The 15,987-nt window shown below is 36.5% G+C and overlaps 2 protein-coding genes across 2 annotated transcripts; both read right to left on the bottom strand.

Moving 5' to 3' along the window:
• Positions 1-1,523: 1,523 nt before the first annotated feature.
• Positions 1,524-7,520, bottom strand: ATERDJ3A (DNAJ heat shock N-terminal domain-containing protein). The gene is made up of 7 exons (XM_087330398.1): positions 7,323-7,520; positions 5,904-5,959; positions 5,627-5,700; positions 4,176-4,906; positions 2,981-3,322; positions 2,198-2,536; positions 1,524-2,086 (listed from the first exon to the last, which is right to left on the bottom strand). The coding sequence occupies exons 1-7, from the start codon at positions 7,434-7,436 to the stop codon at positions 1,799-1,801; spliced, it is 1,944 nt and encodes a 647-aa protein (XP_087186524.1). The 5' UTR covers positions 7,437-7,520; the 3' UTR covers positions 1,524-1,798.
• Positions 7,521-9,597: 2,077 nt separating this feature from the next.
• On the bottom strand, positions 9,598-12,604 carry LOC147855517 (EKC/KEOPS complex subunit tprkb-like protein). Its single transcript, XM_087330772.1, has 6 exons — positions 12,478-12,604; positions 12,288-12,354; positions 11,106-11,228; positions 10,922-11,005; positions 10,157-10,243; positions 9,598-10,009 (listed from the first exon to the last, which is right to left on the bottom strand). The coding sequence occupies exons 1-6, from the start codon at positions 12,552-12,554 to the stop codon at positions 9,923-9,925; spliced, it is 525 nt and encodes a 174-aa protein (XP_087186898.1). The 5' UTR covers positions 12,555-12,604; the 3' UTR covers positions 9,598-9,922.
• Between the last annotated feature and the right edge of the window lie 3,383 nt (positions 12,605-15,987).

Genomic DNA, 15,987 nt, shown 5'->3' with positions numbered 1-15,987 from the left:
ACAAGATGACTACATTCAATAATCGTTATCCATAGGTAGCCTAAGTTGGGTACATCTTTGTATATAGGGATGGCTATAGATTGGATGGCAATATGGCAAAGTAGTCCTCTTGTCACTCCTATGTTATGTTTGTTTATGTGTGTAAGCTAAGAGAAGATCCATGCAAGAAAAGAGAAAGACAAAAACCTCATTTACGTGAATCACATTAAATACTCCACGAGGTTACTAAAACATTCGTAGGATCAAATATGAAACCATTTTGTTTGCCTCATGCATGAAAATCTCTTGTGTAATATTCGTAATGGAAAAGAATGATTGGTGTATAGCCACAAGAACCAAGCCCAAATTGTGTGAAGAAGTGATTATTCTTGTGAAGAAATGGATACATGTGACACTCTAAAACCACGTAGGATTTTCTCTTCAATTTGACATGAAGTTAAGATTATGAGTGATTGGTCATTTGTTGTTGCATCTAGGAAAATGTATAAAGATAGCATTTGCTTAAACAAACAAGACAGTTTCGAGCATTTGATGGATTGACATTGTATGTCTATCTTCATGAATCAATAGGGGAAACATGATTTATCATTTGCTCAGTGTGGGGAGAAATTCATTTGTACAAGTTGTAAAGTCTTAGGCAAATATTTTCATTGAATTGGGATCAAAGTGGTTCCATTCCCTTGTGATATATCCCTTTCACTCAATTGGTATGAGTGACTTACTTAAGAATGATGCTCATGTGTGGTGATGCTTTCTTGAGACAAATTCCAACTTCATAATCTTCGCCATGTAATACTCTTGTTGAGTGAACATCTTAATGGAGGTTTTAAGTGATACCAATGTATCTAGACTGAGGTTTGTTAGACACGACCACATCAATCTATTATGTTATTTAATACTCTTGTTGAGTGAATATCTTTATGAGGGCTGTAAGTGATGATACCAATATATCTAAATAAGGCTCTATGTATTTTACCATATTGTTACTACCACACATAAAGCAAGATAACAAATAAAATATCTATAATTTCTGATTCAAATAATTACTTTAGCTTAAATGCTACAAATTACTACAACAAAATAAGGCTTCATGAAAAACTTATATTCCTCACAGCAAAACCTATAATATAGATGAGGCTTTATTATTGCATCAGCTAGATCTCCAATCATGACCAACTGAAGATCATTTAATGCTGAAATGATAGTCCATCAAACAAAATTCTAGCTTAAATATGACTTCCTGGATTCTAATAAAATAACATGAACCAAGGGAATCACTGCTCTCCCAATGGATGACCACGAATCATTAATAATGAAATATGAATTGAAGTGCTTCCAAATGTCTTGCCTCCTATGCATTCTGATAAATACAATATTATATTCCTACTTAACATTTTTGGGGTGCTCTTATGTTCGAAACTCAGATTTGAGCAAAAATCATATTGCATTGCTTCACAAAAAGAGAAAATGATTAGTTATGCTGCAAATATAACTTTAGTTAACACACTTGTATTGCCATGCTCGAAGTTTAAAAAACGATGTTTGGATTGTACAATCGACCAGAATCATATATACATAGTCCTACAGATATACAACTGAGGGTTATATCTCCTCTTCCCTGTAATTACTCTTTGAACCCAAAACTGTCCCTCGAAGGGGAGTACAGGCATGAATTGGGTATATCGTAGTGCATTGAAATTTGGGGTTGCACTAATGCAAAAAACAACTGGCTGTAAAAAAGACAGTATGGATTGATTTTTAGCTTGAAATACTTTTGTAAGGATCAGAAACATAATCATCAAACCAACACTGGATCACGTGAAACTTTGTTAAAATGAAGGTCGCCATTAAGAACCTCAACCACAAAGTTTTCCACATTCTCAAGGGTTAGTACTCCATCATAAGAGATAAACGTTCCTTTTTTCGGCTTGTACGCTACCAATATGACACCATTTTTCTTCGAGAGGGAAGGATGAAATGAATTGAGAAATGTTGATTGCCTTGTTCCGTCAACAATACAGAAGGAGATGGGGTTTTTCGATGCACCTGAATTCTGTCCTCTCCTAATCAAGGTTTTATGAGATATCTGTATATCCACCGAAAAGAATCTCTCCTTGATACACATCCATAGGCATACAAAATGCCAAATAAAATCACATAACAAGGGCAACACAAATAAAACACTTGAGTAACTAACCTCTTCCAGAATCTGTTTCACTTTTTCCATCCCTTTAGAGGATTTATAGGCTCCTATCACGCACAAAGGTGTTTCTTCACCGCATATTGTCCTCATGTTCTTTTTCGTCAAATGAGTTACATCAATTGATTCCTTTGTTTTGGCTTTCTTGGTTCCTGCGGCTTTGCTCTTCTTCTCAAATTCCTCCAGCACTGTTTTCAGATCATCAACTGAAGGATTAGTTTGATCTAGCATGATGCCATCCGCAAGAACTTTGCTTTCCCCGTTTTGGTAGACACCTATTATAGCTGGAAAACTGTCCACCCTGAACATCTTAGCTATTGTATCATAATCCTTGATCTGCAAGAATATATTCTTCATCAAATTATTCAGTAAATCTTTTTACTTTTCCAGTTTCATAGCATTTTTGCTTCTCCTTTCTTGGCAGCCCTCAACTCTCTTTACAATAGAAATCTCTAAAGGGCTGGAGACAATCTATTGGTCCTGAAATTCTTGTTTAAAATATTTAAAAGGTAGGATAATTTAGCTCCTAGTTAGGTGAAAATATTTCATGCTCTTATTTTAATCCATTGATCATGTTTTCAAAATGTTCTTCTAGTCTAATATTTCTCTTTCAAATGTTAAGCCATCCCTAAGAGGAAATACACCATACTGCACTTTGCAAATAATTTCTTGTTTCCCTATCCTGTTTCCTATTTCTCTTTTGCTATTGTCCTTTTTATGGTTCAAGAAAATTTAACACCAGGGAACATTAGGAGTTAAAAAATGCCAGTGTATAAAAACCTGTAAATCAAAGAAATGAATGCGTTCATGAAATAATCCACTTAGGGCACGCCACATTGCTGATGCTGCTTTTTTCTGGGTGAGAAGCACGGCAGAACTACTTTCCACATCCTCAATTTCAGCATTCAATGATTCTATGCTTTCCATGTGCATGGAAAAATTTGGCAATGCTTCTACACAATAACTCTTTACATCCTTCTCTGACCACTTCCCAGTATAGTCTAATGCACCCAGCTTTCCATTCCTCCTCAAAGAGAAAACAAGCAACTTTGATGTCTTCAGTGGCCACATTTTATACTCTTTACAAAACTCATGGTACTTCTCACAGTTGATATATCCAACCTGCAAATCAAATCTTCCTCTCCCTCAGACAGTCTCACATCAAGAGTTGCTACTCAATTTCACAATTATTATGAGAAACTGTTATATTTTTGGTCTCATTGGTCATACTTGACCTTTGAAGACATAATAATATCTCTTTTTCCCTCTCACTTCTCTCTCTCTCTCTGAGGAAAGGTAAGGAGTTGACAGCCAGTTATGCCTGATGACCAAGAATAAATTTGAGAAATGTAGGGTTTAATACTGTAAAGATAAAATGGAAAAGGTCCTTGAAGTACTATTTATGAGGAGACAGATGAGGTGGTTTGCATGAGATCTAATGGAGATTTAACCATATTCACAGTTTTCAAACTATTGTATGCAAAGGATTGCTTATTTCTGGCTCATTATTATCACCTAATATGAGACATGTAGAATTGAGCTGCAATGCTTCTACATAACCCACGTTACATGAACACAAAATAGATGTCTGGCTCCACGGTTTCAAAAGCATTCGCATCAATCTTATGGATTCTTGAATGATCCAGCAAAACACAGTTCAAACTACATACTGCATAGCTGCTATAAGGCAAATCAGCAAACCTCCGGAATGCTCCATGATGTGATGCATGTGATTAAGGAAACACATATCATGTTAGTGAGACAGACATACATGGGTCACAGAATGCACTGGCAGCCTATGAAATAGCATGTCAGATCAAGTGACAAAGTCCATGATGCATATGATTAACGAAAAATTACTCATGTTTGTGAGGCAGAAGTACATGGTTCACAGAATACACTGACAAAATATGAGATAGCATCTAAACAAAACTCAAGAGAAGGAAGCTATCACCTAAAGTAGTGAGAACCAAACCTTTATACTCCCACGAAGACTTTCTGAAATTGCTTCCAAAAGCTCTAGCCTTTCCCTGAGTTCCCATGAGACATGGGGAGTAAATAAAATCGCCCAAGTGTATAACTGGCCTAAAACTCTATTTGCAAAGGATTTTGGATTAAGCTGCTCGCTTAAGTCGCTAGATTCATGTCCTTCTCGATAACCAGTTTTTTCTTTTTTCCCAGTCTTGCCAGTGGTAGATTCATGTCCTTCTCGATAACCAGTTTTTTCTTTTTTCCTAGTCTTGCCAGTGGTATAGCTTGTAAATCGCTGCTGTTCAGATTTCCCACCTTGTGCTGTACCGAAAAAGCTGTTGAAAAGATTCTCAAAGGGGCTTTCACTTCCACCAAAGCTAAAAGACGACCTTTTCTGTCCTTCGAAGTTACTTCCAAATGGGAAACTGAAACGATCCCCTTCATCATAAGAGCCATCCCCACCTCCAAATCCATGCTGACTCTGTTCAAACCTGTATCCATCATCATCATTTGACGAATAACTGAAATGGCTCCATCCATGCGAATCACCTTGCCTCCAACCATGTGAACCACCTTGGCTCCATCCTTGGGAACCACCATGTTTTCCTTTTTTATCATAGTCATTGTAGCCACCATTATGAGCATCAGAAGCATCCGAACCCCTTGGGCGACCTTGTTCATCTCCAAAAAGATCATAGTTTTTGCGTTTTTCATCATCTGACAATACCTCATAAGCTGAAGAAAATATAAATACGGCATGTCATGAATCTCCCTCTCATCTTTTCATATATATGTATGTATATCTATATAATATGTATATGAATGTATGCATGAATATATAGGTTTTTCAGTTAAGTCAGATAAGACTCACTTTCCATGTGACTGATAGTAAGAAAGATAAGCTAATATAGCATCTATGATGAGAATAGCATCAATATTGAAGACTTTTAAGATTGAACATGTGTCACAAAAAGAATACGAAAACTGAAAAGAGTGAAGCCTCTAGATTCCAACCAGACGGGAGTTTGTCTCACGTTCATTCAATATTATTACAATCAGGCTATTTCCACAACATCGCTTCATTTGCTAAAACTTCTAGAGAACATACCATGCACACCTGATCCTAACTTTTAACGTATTGAATTGTTCATTTGATAGAAAACTTTGTTGCATCCACATTTGTGGAATCATTTCCTGCATTGACAACAGTGCTCAACAATCTTTTGCATGAGAAGTACATTGCATAAAACCTAACAATACAGCTTAGATTTTACAACAACTCAAAGGATTTTCACTATTTAGAGATACATTAAAAACAAGACATGATTGGCTACTCTTATCGTTTAATATAGTCCACATCACACACTATATCAACATTCATTTTTTGAGATCCAAGGATTAGATCTTTGCCTTAGAGATACAGAAGAGATTATAGCAAAGTAAAAGTTAGCTTACCATTATTTATTTCAGCAAATTTTCCTTCAGCATTCTTTGAAGGGTTCTTATCAGGATGATATTTCAGAGACAACCTGTCCATGATAGAAAAACAGTCTCAACGTAACATTTATTATTTACATGCCCCAAAAATACATATTTTAATTAATCGCATCATAAAAAATTTAGTCTAAGAACTACTCCATGGACTTGCTTGTATTCAAGTGGTGCTACGCAATGGCCAACAACGGAATTCTTGAAAATTTTCTACAGTAAAATAAATGTTACAGAAACTCACTTGTGGAAGGCCTTCTGAATATCTCGATGGCTCGCATTTTTCTCCACACCTAAAATCTGAATTATAAGCAATGGTAAGCTTCAAACTTCCAAATGAAACGAAAGGCTCACATTTTGAGTTAGTAACTTTGATGCTACCAAAATTTGATCTCAAGTCGTTTTGAACTATATAAATTAACAATATGTCCATAAATTCTTCTTATAAAATTGAGTATTCCAACAGTAGAGAACAAGGAGCCCCAAACAAGCATTAAGTATAAATGATTGGGCAAAATCTATCAGTTAGAAATCCTAAAATTGTAGAAACATTGGCAAATTTTCAACTATTTGTAACATTTTATTACTTCTGGTGAATAAAATTCGTAATCTTCTATATTTCTTCTCAACTGCAGACAATTTTTCAAAAAGTTTTGAGGATAAAAACGAGATAGCAAAATTTCATCCCTGGTTTTCTCATTGTACAATAACATTACTGGTGACATCAAAGATGTATTTTCAGTGTATGAAGTTATAAAAAGGATAGAATTTTGCAAAGATTCTTTAGCCTACTATGATTCCTAAGCACCCTAAAAGCATAGAATTATTGGGCTAACTAACTAGTCAACTTTCCACAACATTCAACTAGCAATTAATGGAGCAAGAAATATCTTCTATTTATTCCATTTCATGCTAGTATTTAAGTTTCCAGAACATGAGATATAGCCCTATTTGTCCTGCTCTGTTTGAAAGTACAAGGCACAAAATATGTATTTCAATGAACCATGGTAGGGAGAAGTCTATAGATATGCTATCTACCCATTATTAAGAATATGCTGTAAAACTACGTTGAGCACACATTTATTACGAGAACACCCGAGGAATATAATAAGTTGCGGTAAGTTTTAGTCTTGAAACTTGACCTAATGGCTGATTAGGTGCTAGATCAACGCATCATGTTTGATGCTCTCGTATCACCAGGTGCTCCCTTGCAAGAGATAACAAGAGCACAACTTCTAGAATATTTCACCGAGAAGCAAATGAAATACTTTCAAAACAGAATAATACAAACAATCTAAACAATTCAACAATAAAAATATGTTATCGTTGTGCTGAAGAAACATGAAATAAAAAAGATTTTTTTTCTAATCGTAGAAGCTTCAAAAACATACTTCGTTGAGATACTTTGGGGAAAAACGTAAAACAAATTCTAGTGTAAAGAAGAAAGAAAGAAAACAAAAAGAAATAATTATATAGACGCTATTAAACCAATACAATGCAGAGATCTTTGTAGAGAAAACGACACAAAATTCTGATTTCATAGAAAATTATATACGCATTATGAGCATACATAGGCGCACGAATGCAAATATATGTATATATATATATATATATATATATATATAGTATATACGAGAGAACTGTAGATGCTGCAAAGACATACCTTGTACAGATCTTTGGCTTCTGCGAAATGTATGAGGAAAAGGAGAAGAAACGCGACACTAAGCAGAGATATAGAGAATCGATCCTTCCTCATCTTCGCCTGCATCAACAACATCGTTCGTTCCGAGAAGCTCCAAGAAGAGAAAATCGACAGACAAACAGAAATCCCTGACTCTTCTTCATCAGCAGCAGAAGCAGCAGACGCATCATCTCTCTTCCAATTTTACTACTGCGCCTACACATCCAATAGCATATTGCCACGTGTACAATAATAATAATGATAATATTATTATTATTATTCGATTTTCCTTGCTTCATTTTTTTGCCGGCATTTTCCAGAAGCTTCTACTCATTTATATATACACATCTTTTTTGGTCTAACTTTTCAGTATTTCCTCGAATTACCCCTCAAAAGAGAAGAAGACCTGACCAATGCCTTGAGTCCCGACCATCACACGCATGTCGGCTCCCGTGCACCCTAAGATCTTAAAACAACGGCCGGGCACATGCCAACATGAAACCGGTAGGAAAAAGGAAGAAAGATAGATGTGCGGGAATTGTGTAGCCTCGGTTGCATCAACCTTCTCAATATTATGGCAAGTCGGCATGAATGCGCCCCAAGGACATCTTCCATGAACTCTGAAGAGTTCTTATGACGGCCGACCTAAACCTTTTCAAGAACTAACAAGGATGGAACTATTGTGTGCCAGGTGACCACTAGACTTACTCCACCATGAAGACGCTCATGTAACATCCATCCATCGATATTTGGAGTGAAGCTTCGTTTTTCATTTGAGCTTTTAACATTTTCTTTCATTTGTTTAGAAATGGCTCCCATCTACTTGGAAGAGGGGGGATGATGGTCCCTCATGGATGCTAATATATCATTAAGAGAGAAACACGCTTACGAGAATCATATAGATGGACATTGCCTGAAGGATGTGTCCATCCTTAATAATCACCACCCTCAAATTGAGAGAGAGAGAGAGAGAGAGAGAGAGAGAGAGAGAGAGAGAGAGAAGAGTTTTGAATATTCATAGAGATTTCATGGAAAATGGTACTTGTAAGCACTATCAAGAAATGCAATTGGGAAAAAAAGAATGAAGCATTTGAAAACAATATCCGACAAAGTTTTTTCCTTGTGACTAATTGGCAAAGGAGCTTGGCAATTGTAAGCAATGTTTTTAAACATAATTTGATCTACTTGGTCAAGCTAAGCTTCATTTCCCACCCGTGACCCAAACTAAGAGTAAATTTTGAGAACTGCCATATATATAATAGGAAGTTTTTGCATGTTTTTGTCATACTTTCATCACCTTGTGAAATATTTCCAACTAACGGTTTCATTTTTATGAAGAGCACCTTTTCCATACCACTACTTGTAAAGTTTGTACACTCATGATATAGATGAGCATTAATGACAATATTGCAACCAACGGGTTCTCTTTGTTTCATCATCTTATAGAGCAATCACCACTTCAAAACAATTGTGTTGCATTAACATGTTGAACGAATGGTGTGCCTTGTGGTTGGCCACGAGAGTTCCATGTCATTCACATACACATTCTCTTCAATGCAAGAAACAATAATTTCATTAACATATCTATAGACATCAAACTTAACTATTTATGCAAATTATTTCAGATGTTCACTTTATTTGCTTTTCTCACATACCAATACCATGGCAATGCGGTATAATCAGGAGGATTCAATGTTGTGGCTATTAAAGATTATATGGATTCCAAAAATGACACATTTCAAAGAGCACAAACATGGAAAAGATACATGTAATTTCAGGCTACCATGTGTGCACATAATTTTATAAAAACAAAGAGAGGGTGGTACAACCCTACCATATCCCATGTCAATTTCAAGTTTTTTGGACTAATTCATGTAATTCATGGCTCCCACAACCCCATTATTAAAAATAAGCAGTTCAGTGACAGATATACTAGAATGCAATCAATCAGCTAGCATAGCATTATATATAGTTACCTTGGAAGTGCAAAGCCGACAAGTCAAAATCCAGGCAAGTCGGGCAAGCTTTTCTTTGGATTATATAATTTGTTCAATAAACAAACTAAAGATCACTACGATGATTTGGTATTGATTCCAACAAACACTACTCTAAAAATAGATGCATGAAAAATGAAAACCAGGTTTTTGTATAGAGGCACATTCAAACAATGAAGCACCTTAGTACACTAACTACCACATTTTATCTACTGCAAATTACAACACTCAAGCTAGGTTAACGTGGCAACATGATCCCCAGATCTAAACGCACATTGGATTGGCAACAAATTAGATAGTTATCTCTTAGAAAGAATTTTAACCTTCCACTGGATCATCCTGGTTAAGAAAGAAATTTTCCTTGAAATAGTCATGTGTTTTCTGAACCAAAAAAGAGTAACTAAAAATTGCATGAACATCTAGATGAGCACATAACCAAGCCAGTTGTAGCTTTAAAGGCTACATAAACTCATATCCAAACCAGTTGAACCATGCATTAATCTACATATCCTAGCATTGGATGATACAAGAAACTATATCCTCGCAAATCAGTAGGTTATGAAATATATTTTTCAACTCCCCAAGGTATCATAATGCATCCCGAGCTGCGATTCGACATGTTATAGCATCAGCTAAACTAGAGATCTCTAGTTCCAAAGAGGATATCTTGTAATGCTGCAACAAATTTAGCCAATCAGAAAAAAGAAGTGTTTGCCTCCTTATTTCTTATTCTAACATGAGGTGACCCGTGTATGACAAACCATTTTACATGAAAAAGAAAAATGGAATCCAACCCTAGAATAGAAATAAAATTAATCATACCTTCTGTATCAAGGACTTGTCTGCTCTTGACTCCAACTCTTTCAAATCAATTTCATTACCATGTACTAGTTTTCTTGCCATGTCAACCTAAGTAGAGTAGAGTATACATATATTTATGGAAGAAATGACACACTTCAATCAATCGTCATTTAAAATCATTTCCATGAGAGAAATGTAGACTTTTATGCAAGAGGATGGTTTTTCATATAGTTGATGTAATGAATGATAACTCAAAGCTTGTGCACTTTTTGGATATTTCCATAAGAAAAATGAAATGGAAACATCTTGGAAGTCAAAGTTAGAGAAGAACATTTCTTAGACATAACCTTTGAGAAAGAGCAGAACTAAGGCAGTTGAATTGCTTTTCATTTATTTTACAAACCTTTGAACCCATATAGATAGGGCAATTGTACTTGAAAAGCAGTATTTGGTGGCATTGAGAGAGAAAAAAAAATTTAATTTTAAAACGCCAAGGTAATGTTGTTTCCAGAATTTTGTTCGAAGTCCCCATGGTAGTAAGGATCTCTCAATTTCTCATCATGTACCATGGATATTATGTTATGAATATTATGTTTCTAAACCTCATTACATACCATATAGCCTTAGGAGTACATTCAATAAGACTCTTTATAGCTCACGAATCAAAAGTATAATATAACACTGCAATATATTCACAGAAAGATCAAAGACAATATGTATTACCAAGGACAGGAAGTAATGTGAAATATCAACACATGACAAAAATGACCACCTTTCAAGAAATACCTCTTCAGGTGTTGCATTAAATCGGGCAACCAAAATATAGTTTGAGCTTTCTGTGATACCACATCTTCGTAGTGATTCTGTGATCTGGTGTCAATAAAATGAAAGTAAAGCAGCTCATTAACACTGGAATATTGTACCAAATGAAATTGCTGAGTTTATAAAATCTAAATATAAGGCCACTAACATGCTTTGAACCAGAATAGTTGTAAATAAATTCAGAAGGAAGAGTTCGGGTGACTAAACTGCCTCGTTTTTGAGCTAGCAATGTCTTATCCGCTGCAGCTAGCAAAGGAAAGGTATCTGGTACCTACCAATGAGTAACATAAGAGACTCCGATTCACAAGAGTTCAGAAAAAGGCTGATTTGCGTTTGTAAAGAAAAAAAAGTTATCTGTACACTTGGTGAACAAAGTTATTTCGAAGCAAAACTTTCAAATTTGCTACATTTTCCATTAAGTAAACAAATTTCAAATACAGGAATTTGAACTTATGGGTAAAACTTGTTTTTCTAACTTTGCACGTTCGAAATTTTAAATATAAATTATACAATTTATTCTGTTTTGTGTGGTAGAAAAGACAATATGGATAAAATCATTGGTCATATGAGTTTTAGAAGATCCCAAGACACTGTTGGTTTGCATGAAAAACAAAAAACAACAGTTTTTTGAGCTTTTTGTTTTGAATGCACAATGTAATGAAAGAAACAGAATACTAAAAGAACAGCATTTACCCATACAAAAGAAAAAGTTCCAGACACACCACAAAAATGGCTGTGTTAGATAATCAAAACACACAATCAGTATCAAAGTATGCTCCAACTTCCAATTTCTCATTGAAAATTCTAATATGCTTTCCCCTCCTTTGAACTTAGCTTCAAACTCAAAGGAATATCCTTGATAATTTTAGGTTAACCAACGTCACTTTTATGCTTCTTCATTGGCACATTTCGTCATAATATGGAAGCCAAAGGGTAATGCAACTTTGACATGAAATTTGTTTGAATTTCACATTAACTTCTTTCATTGTGCTTAGGATGTTTAATGGATTTTTTGATCTTCTAAATATGTGTGCTCCAATTGGCCATGTTTATTCCACATTACTTGCACTCTATGGAAACCACAGAAATAGTCTTGACATGAAAATTGTTCAATCTCCTTATTAGTTTCCTTCATTCTACTTAACATATTCAATGCATTTGTTCGCACTTCTATGCATGTTTGTTCCATGGACTCTCGAAGTTTTGCACATTTTCTGCAATGACGCCGAAGACAGTAAGGGCCAGCTCCGACGTGAAATCTCTTCGAATATCTCCGTAGAGTTGCGACCTCTCATAAGGACACAACTAAGGAAGACATAGTGCGACTTACCAGGGATGCGTTGAAGAGAGAAAGCTCAGGAACCAAAGAACCTTGCTGGACTGCCTGCAGAAGCTCTCTGGGGAGAGGGCAAGAAGAAGAAGAATAAGAAGAAGATGATGATGATGATGAGAAGCCAGTTAGGAAGTGAAGAAAGAAGACACAGTTACGGAGAAAGGAAAGGAAAGGAAGGAAGAAGAACCTGCTGTTCGATACGTCGCTGAAGAGGAACAACGCCAAGGTTTGGCCAGGGTGCGTGTCGAGCTCCAGAATTGCCATCGCCGAGAACCTGTCTACTACTGCTACTACTCTCACTCACACTGACTGACTCTCTGAGAGACAAAAGAAAGAAAGGTATTGTACTGTCTTCTTCTAAAGGCTTACGAGAATCCGGCTAGGAATAGGCAACGGTTCGGTTTCGGCTTAACCGGTTTCGGCTTAACCGGTTGGGAAGTACAACTCAAACTTTAAGCCCTAACCGGTTTGGCCCAAAACGGTTTTGGTTCGGCTTGACCCCTAGCCAAACCCAGCTCAAACCGGTTTGGGAACCTCAAACCTGAACCCCAACCGAACCGTCGAACCGTTTGAATGCAGCTAAACAACTCGGTTTAAGCTTGAGCCGAGCCATTGACCAAATTTGGCCCATAACACAACTGGTTACAATACTCGAAAATGAAAACGAAATAAACATGAATAAACGAGTTTCAATGTGAGGTGTAGCATGTTGTTCTATAATGGAAATGGCCATGTGTTGAGACTAGTTTCATTTCCATCCAAGTCCCTTGAAATGGAGTAAGGGATTGAAGGGTTTCGATGAGGGTGTGCTCCATGGTCACTATGTAAATGGTATCACGACCATAGCTTCAAGGCAAGGTTCAACTCCCATTCCCTTATCTTCTTAATTGCTTCTACACGATAATGAGTGATTCGAAGCTCGATATCCAAGGGCGTTTGATTGCTCTTTGGTTTTCTACTTTAGCAAGGGAGAGGCTGAGTGGTGCAAGTGTGTCCACATTAATGGTCCCCCACAAATGTTTTGTTGTTTTCTCGGGGGGATGGGGGGAACCAATGAATGAAAGAGAGGCTTCAAATTTGTTTATAGTGGAGGTTGTAACGTATGATGGATGGACTTGGATGATCAATGGAACTTATTTTGGTTATAAATTTCAATCTATTAAACATAGATAAACTTGGAGTAGATTAGATAACATTTATATAATGCATAATGAGACATTTTTACAAAGGTTTTTGACTACACAAGTGTATAGAGGGATTGGATCATTTGATATTTTCAAGGTGTTTTGAAATGCACACATCAAATAGTGGATGGTTTTAGATTCTTATTGGGAAGACAACCACTTACATTTAAACTTCTTTTCTTAGACATGATAATTTTCGACATGCTATGGGAAAATTGGTGGGATAGTTTGCTAGATTAGTCAATGTCTATGGTGTTTTGTCATTATATTTGTTTTTCTAATATTTAACATTTTCCATGTTGTTATGGGATTTTTGAAGCATCTATCCGCAAACGAAAGATGAGATTAATCCAACAAATTCTAGACAAGTGTAATGCATTTTTTGTCTCAATCCCATTTGATGATTTGTTGTTAGATATTCAATGGATGCTGTCTCAAGCTTTACAAGATCTAGAGGTTTGTAGTTATCAACAATGTTGTGTGATGGGCATGAAAAATTAATTACATGATCACAATTGTTAATCACATAAACACTTTCTTGGGTTGCATGCATCCCATGTTATAATGAATGTGGTATGCCTACAGATTGATGGAACTTTTAATACAAAGCCCCAAATAAATATTGATAATTGTGTTAAACATTTCATAACTAGTTTGGGCTAAGAATGTTCCCTACAATGATGAAACGAGGCAAGCACGATTAATGCTATTTGAATCAATCAAGGGTAATAATGTTATGCAACATGTCATGATTCCTTAGAAGAGGATACAAAGGAAGAAGAGGTGGAGTGTGTATTTTCAAATCTTTTAGATGATAAAATTATGGGTTGGGATAGAATTACAAATGAGTTTCTAGAAATTTTTGAGGAAAAACTCAAATGTCCTCTTACAATGTTGTTCCAAGAAGTGAGGAGTTTTGCCAAGATACCTAAATCATGGAAATTTGGTCTTGTTAAACTTACACTAAAAGTTGCATCTCTTATGCCCTTTATTCAATGGAGACCAATATAATTAATGGTTAGGCTGTGCGAGATTTTTGGCCAAAGTAGTAGCAGAAGTTAGTGCTTGGAGTTGTGGGATATTAGATGCACTTTAAGTGATTTGGTTGATCTTGGATTATGTTGGCAAATATTGGATCAACTGAATGTGTGTTAGCACTTAGGTTACCTTATTGGTACTGATAGCTTGGATAGGAATCGACAACGGTTCGGTTTAGGCTTAACCGGTTAAGCCTTATCCAAGCCAAACCGGTTAAGCCTAAACCGTTTTGGGGTTCTCAAACCTGAACCAAACCAAACCAAACTGATCCCTAAACCGGTTTAGGAACCGGTTTGTGAGTCGGTTTGGGACGAAAAAGCTTTAGAGGTGTGAAGAAACCCAAAAAACACCATTACCACTTCTACTCTTCTTCTCCTCCTCGTAACTCCCACCCCCTTGGCATGTCCCCCATCCTCATCCTCCTCCAATTTTGACATGCTCCCCCACCCCCACCCTCATCTTCCTTTGTAGATTGCTACCGCCCGACCCTTTCTGGACCTCAATATGTCCATTATCGATTGCTATTCCCCATCCCTCGACCACCTTCAGGTTGACCTCGTCGCGTCCTAGGTCCTAGGTCAAACTCAAGAGAGAATTTGGAACTAAAATTTCACCTATATGTATAGAAAGAATGTATATAACAACAAGGAGGAGGTCCATAATGTAGGCTCCCTCTCCCTCTCTGTCCACTATGCAGGCTCCCTCTCCTTCTCTTTCCCTCCCTCTCTCGTCACTCAACAGTTTGTTGCCTATGGCTTCCTGTCAGTCTCTCTCTCAACTTTCAAATTCTAACTTCTAACTTCTCACTGTCTAATTTCTAACTTTCTAAACCCTAATTATTAAACATCTTAGACAACTTATGTTAGAGCCAACTACTAATGTAAGCATGAGATAAGGATATAATAGATATAAAATAGATAAGAGAGGAGTGAGAAAGAAGGGTGCCGATCCACCCGACCACCCCTGAGCGAAGGGATCAAGACGGACTCAAGCCTCGATCGGCGTCCCATACCACTACCGTGGCGTCGAGTCGTACTTGGTGTTGGCGAGCTCGCTACAAGAGTCGACCCACCACAATGACAGAGTCTTGATGTAGTTGATAATGTATCCAATGAGGGTAGTTAGGCCTCATATTATTAGCCAGACCTAAGGCCCCCAGGCAAGTTCACACTTGGCCTAATGGGTTGTCCCAATCCCAAGTATTAAAAGTAATCCTTTCCTTCTTTACACTCTTGTTTAACCCTCACACTTTATTCACTTGTATAGAATACTACGATAAAACTTACCACGGGGGATATGGTCATGCCCGTAACATACTCCCCCTCTTTAAAACATTGCATTCTTGCAATAGAAAGTTAGGGAAGTTAGTTCTAAGAGTATTTTTGTGTTCCCATGTGGCATCTTTAATAGATTTATCCATCCATTTTATTTTAAATTCTCGGATTATTTTAGAACGCAATTTTTTTGTTTTAACA

This window comes from Azolla caroliniana, unplaced genomic scaffold (genome assembly GCF_043228905.1).
Source record: "Azolla caroliniana isolate FFs.n. ecotype wild unplaced genomic scaffold, voAzoCaro1.0.p SCAF_14, whole genome shotgun sequence".
NCBI classification, from domain to species: domain Eukaryota; kingdom Viridiplantae; phylum Streptophyta; class Polypodiopsida; order Salviniales; family Salviniaceae; genus Azolla; species Azolla caroliniana.
This window is presented reverse-complemented; position numbering and strand designations above follow the sequence as displayed.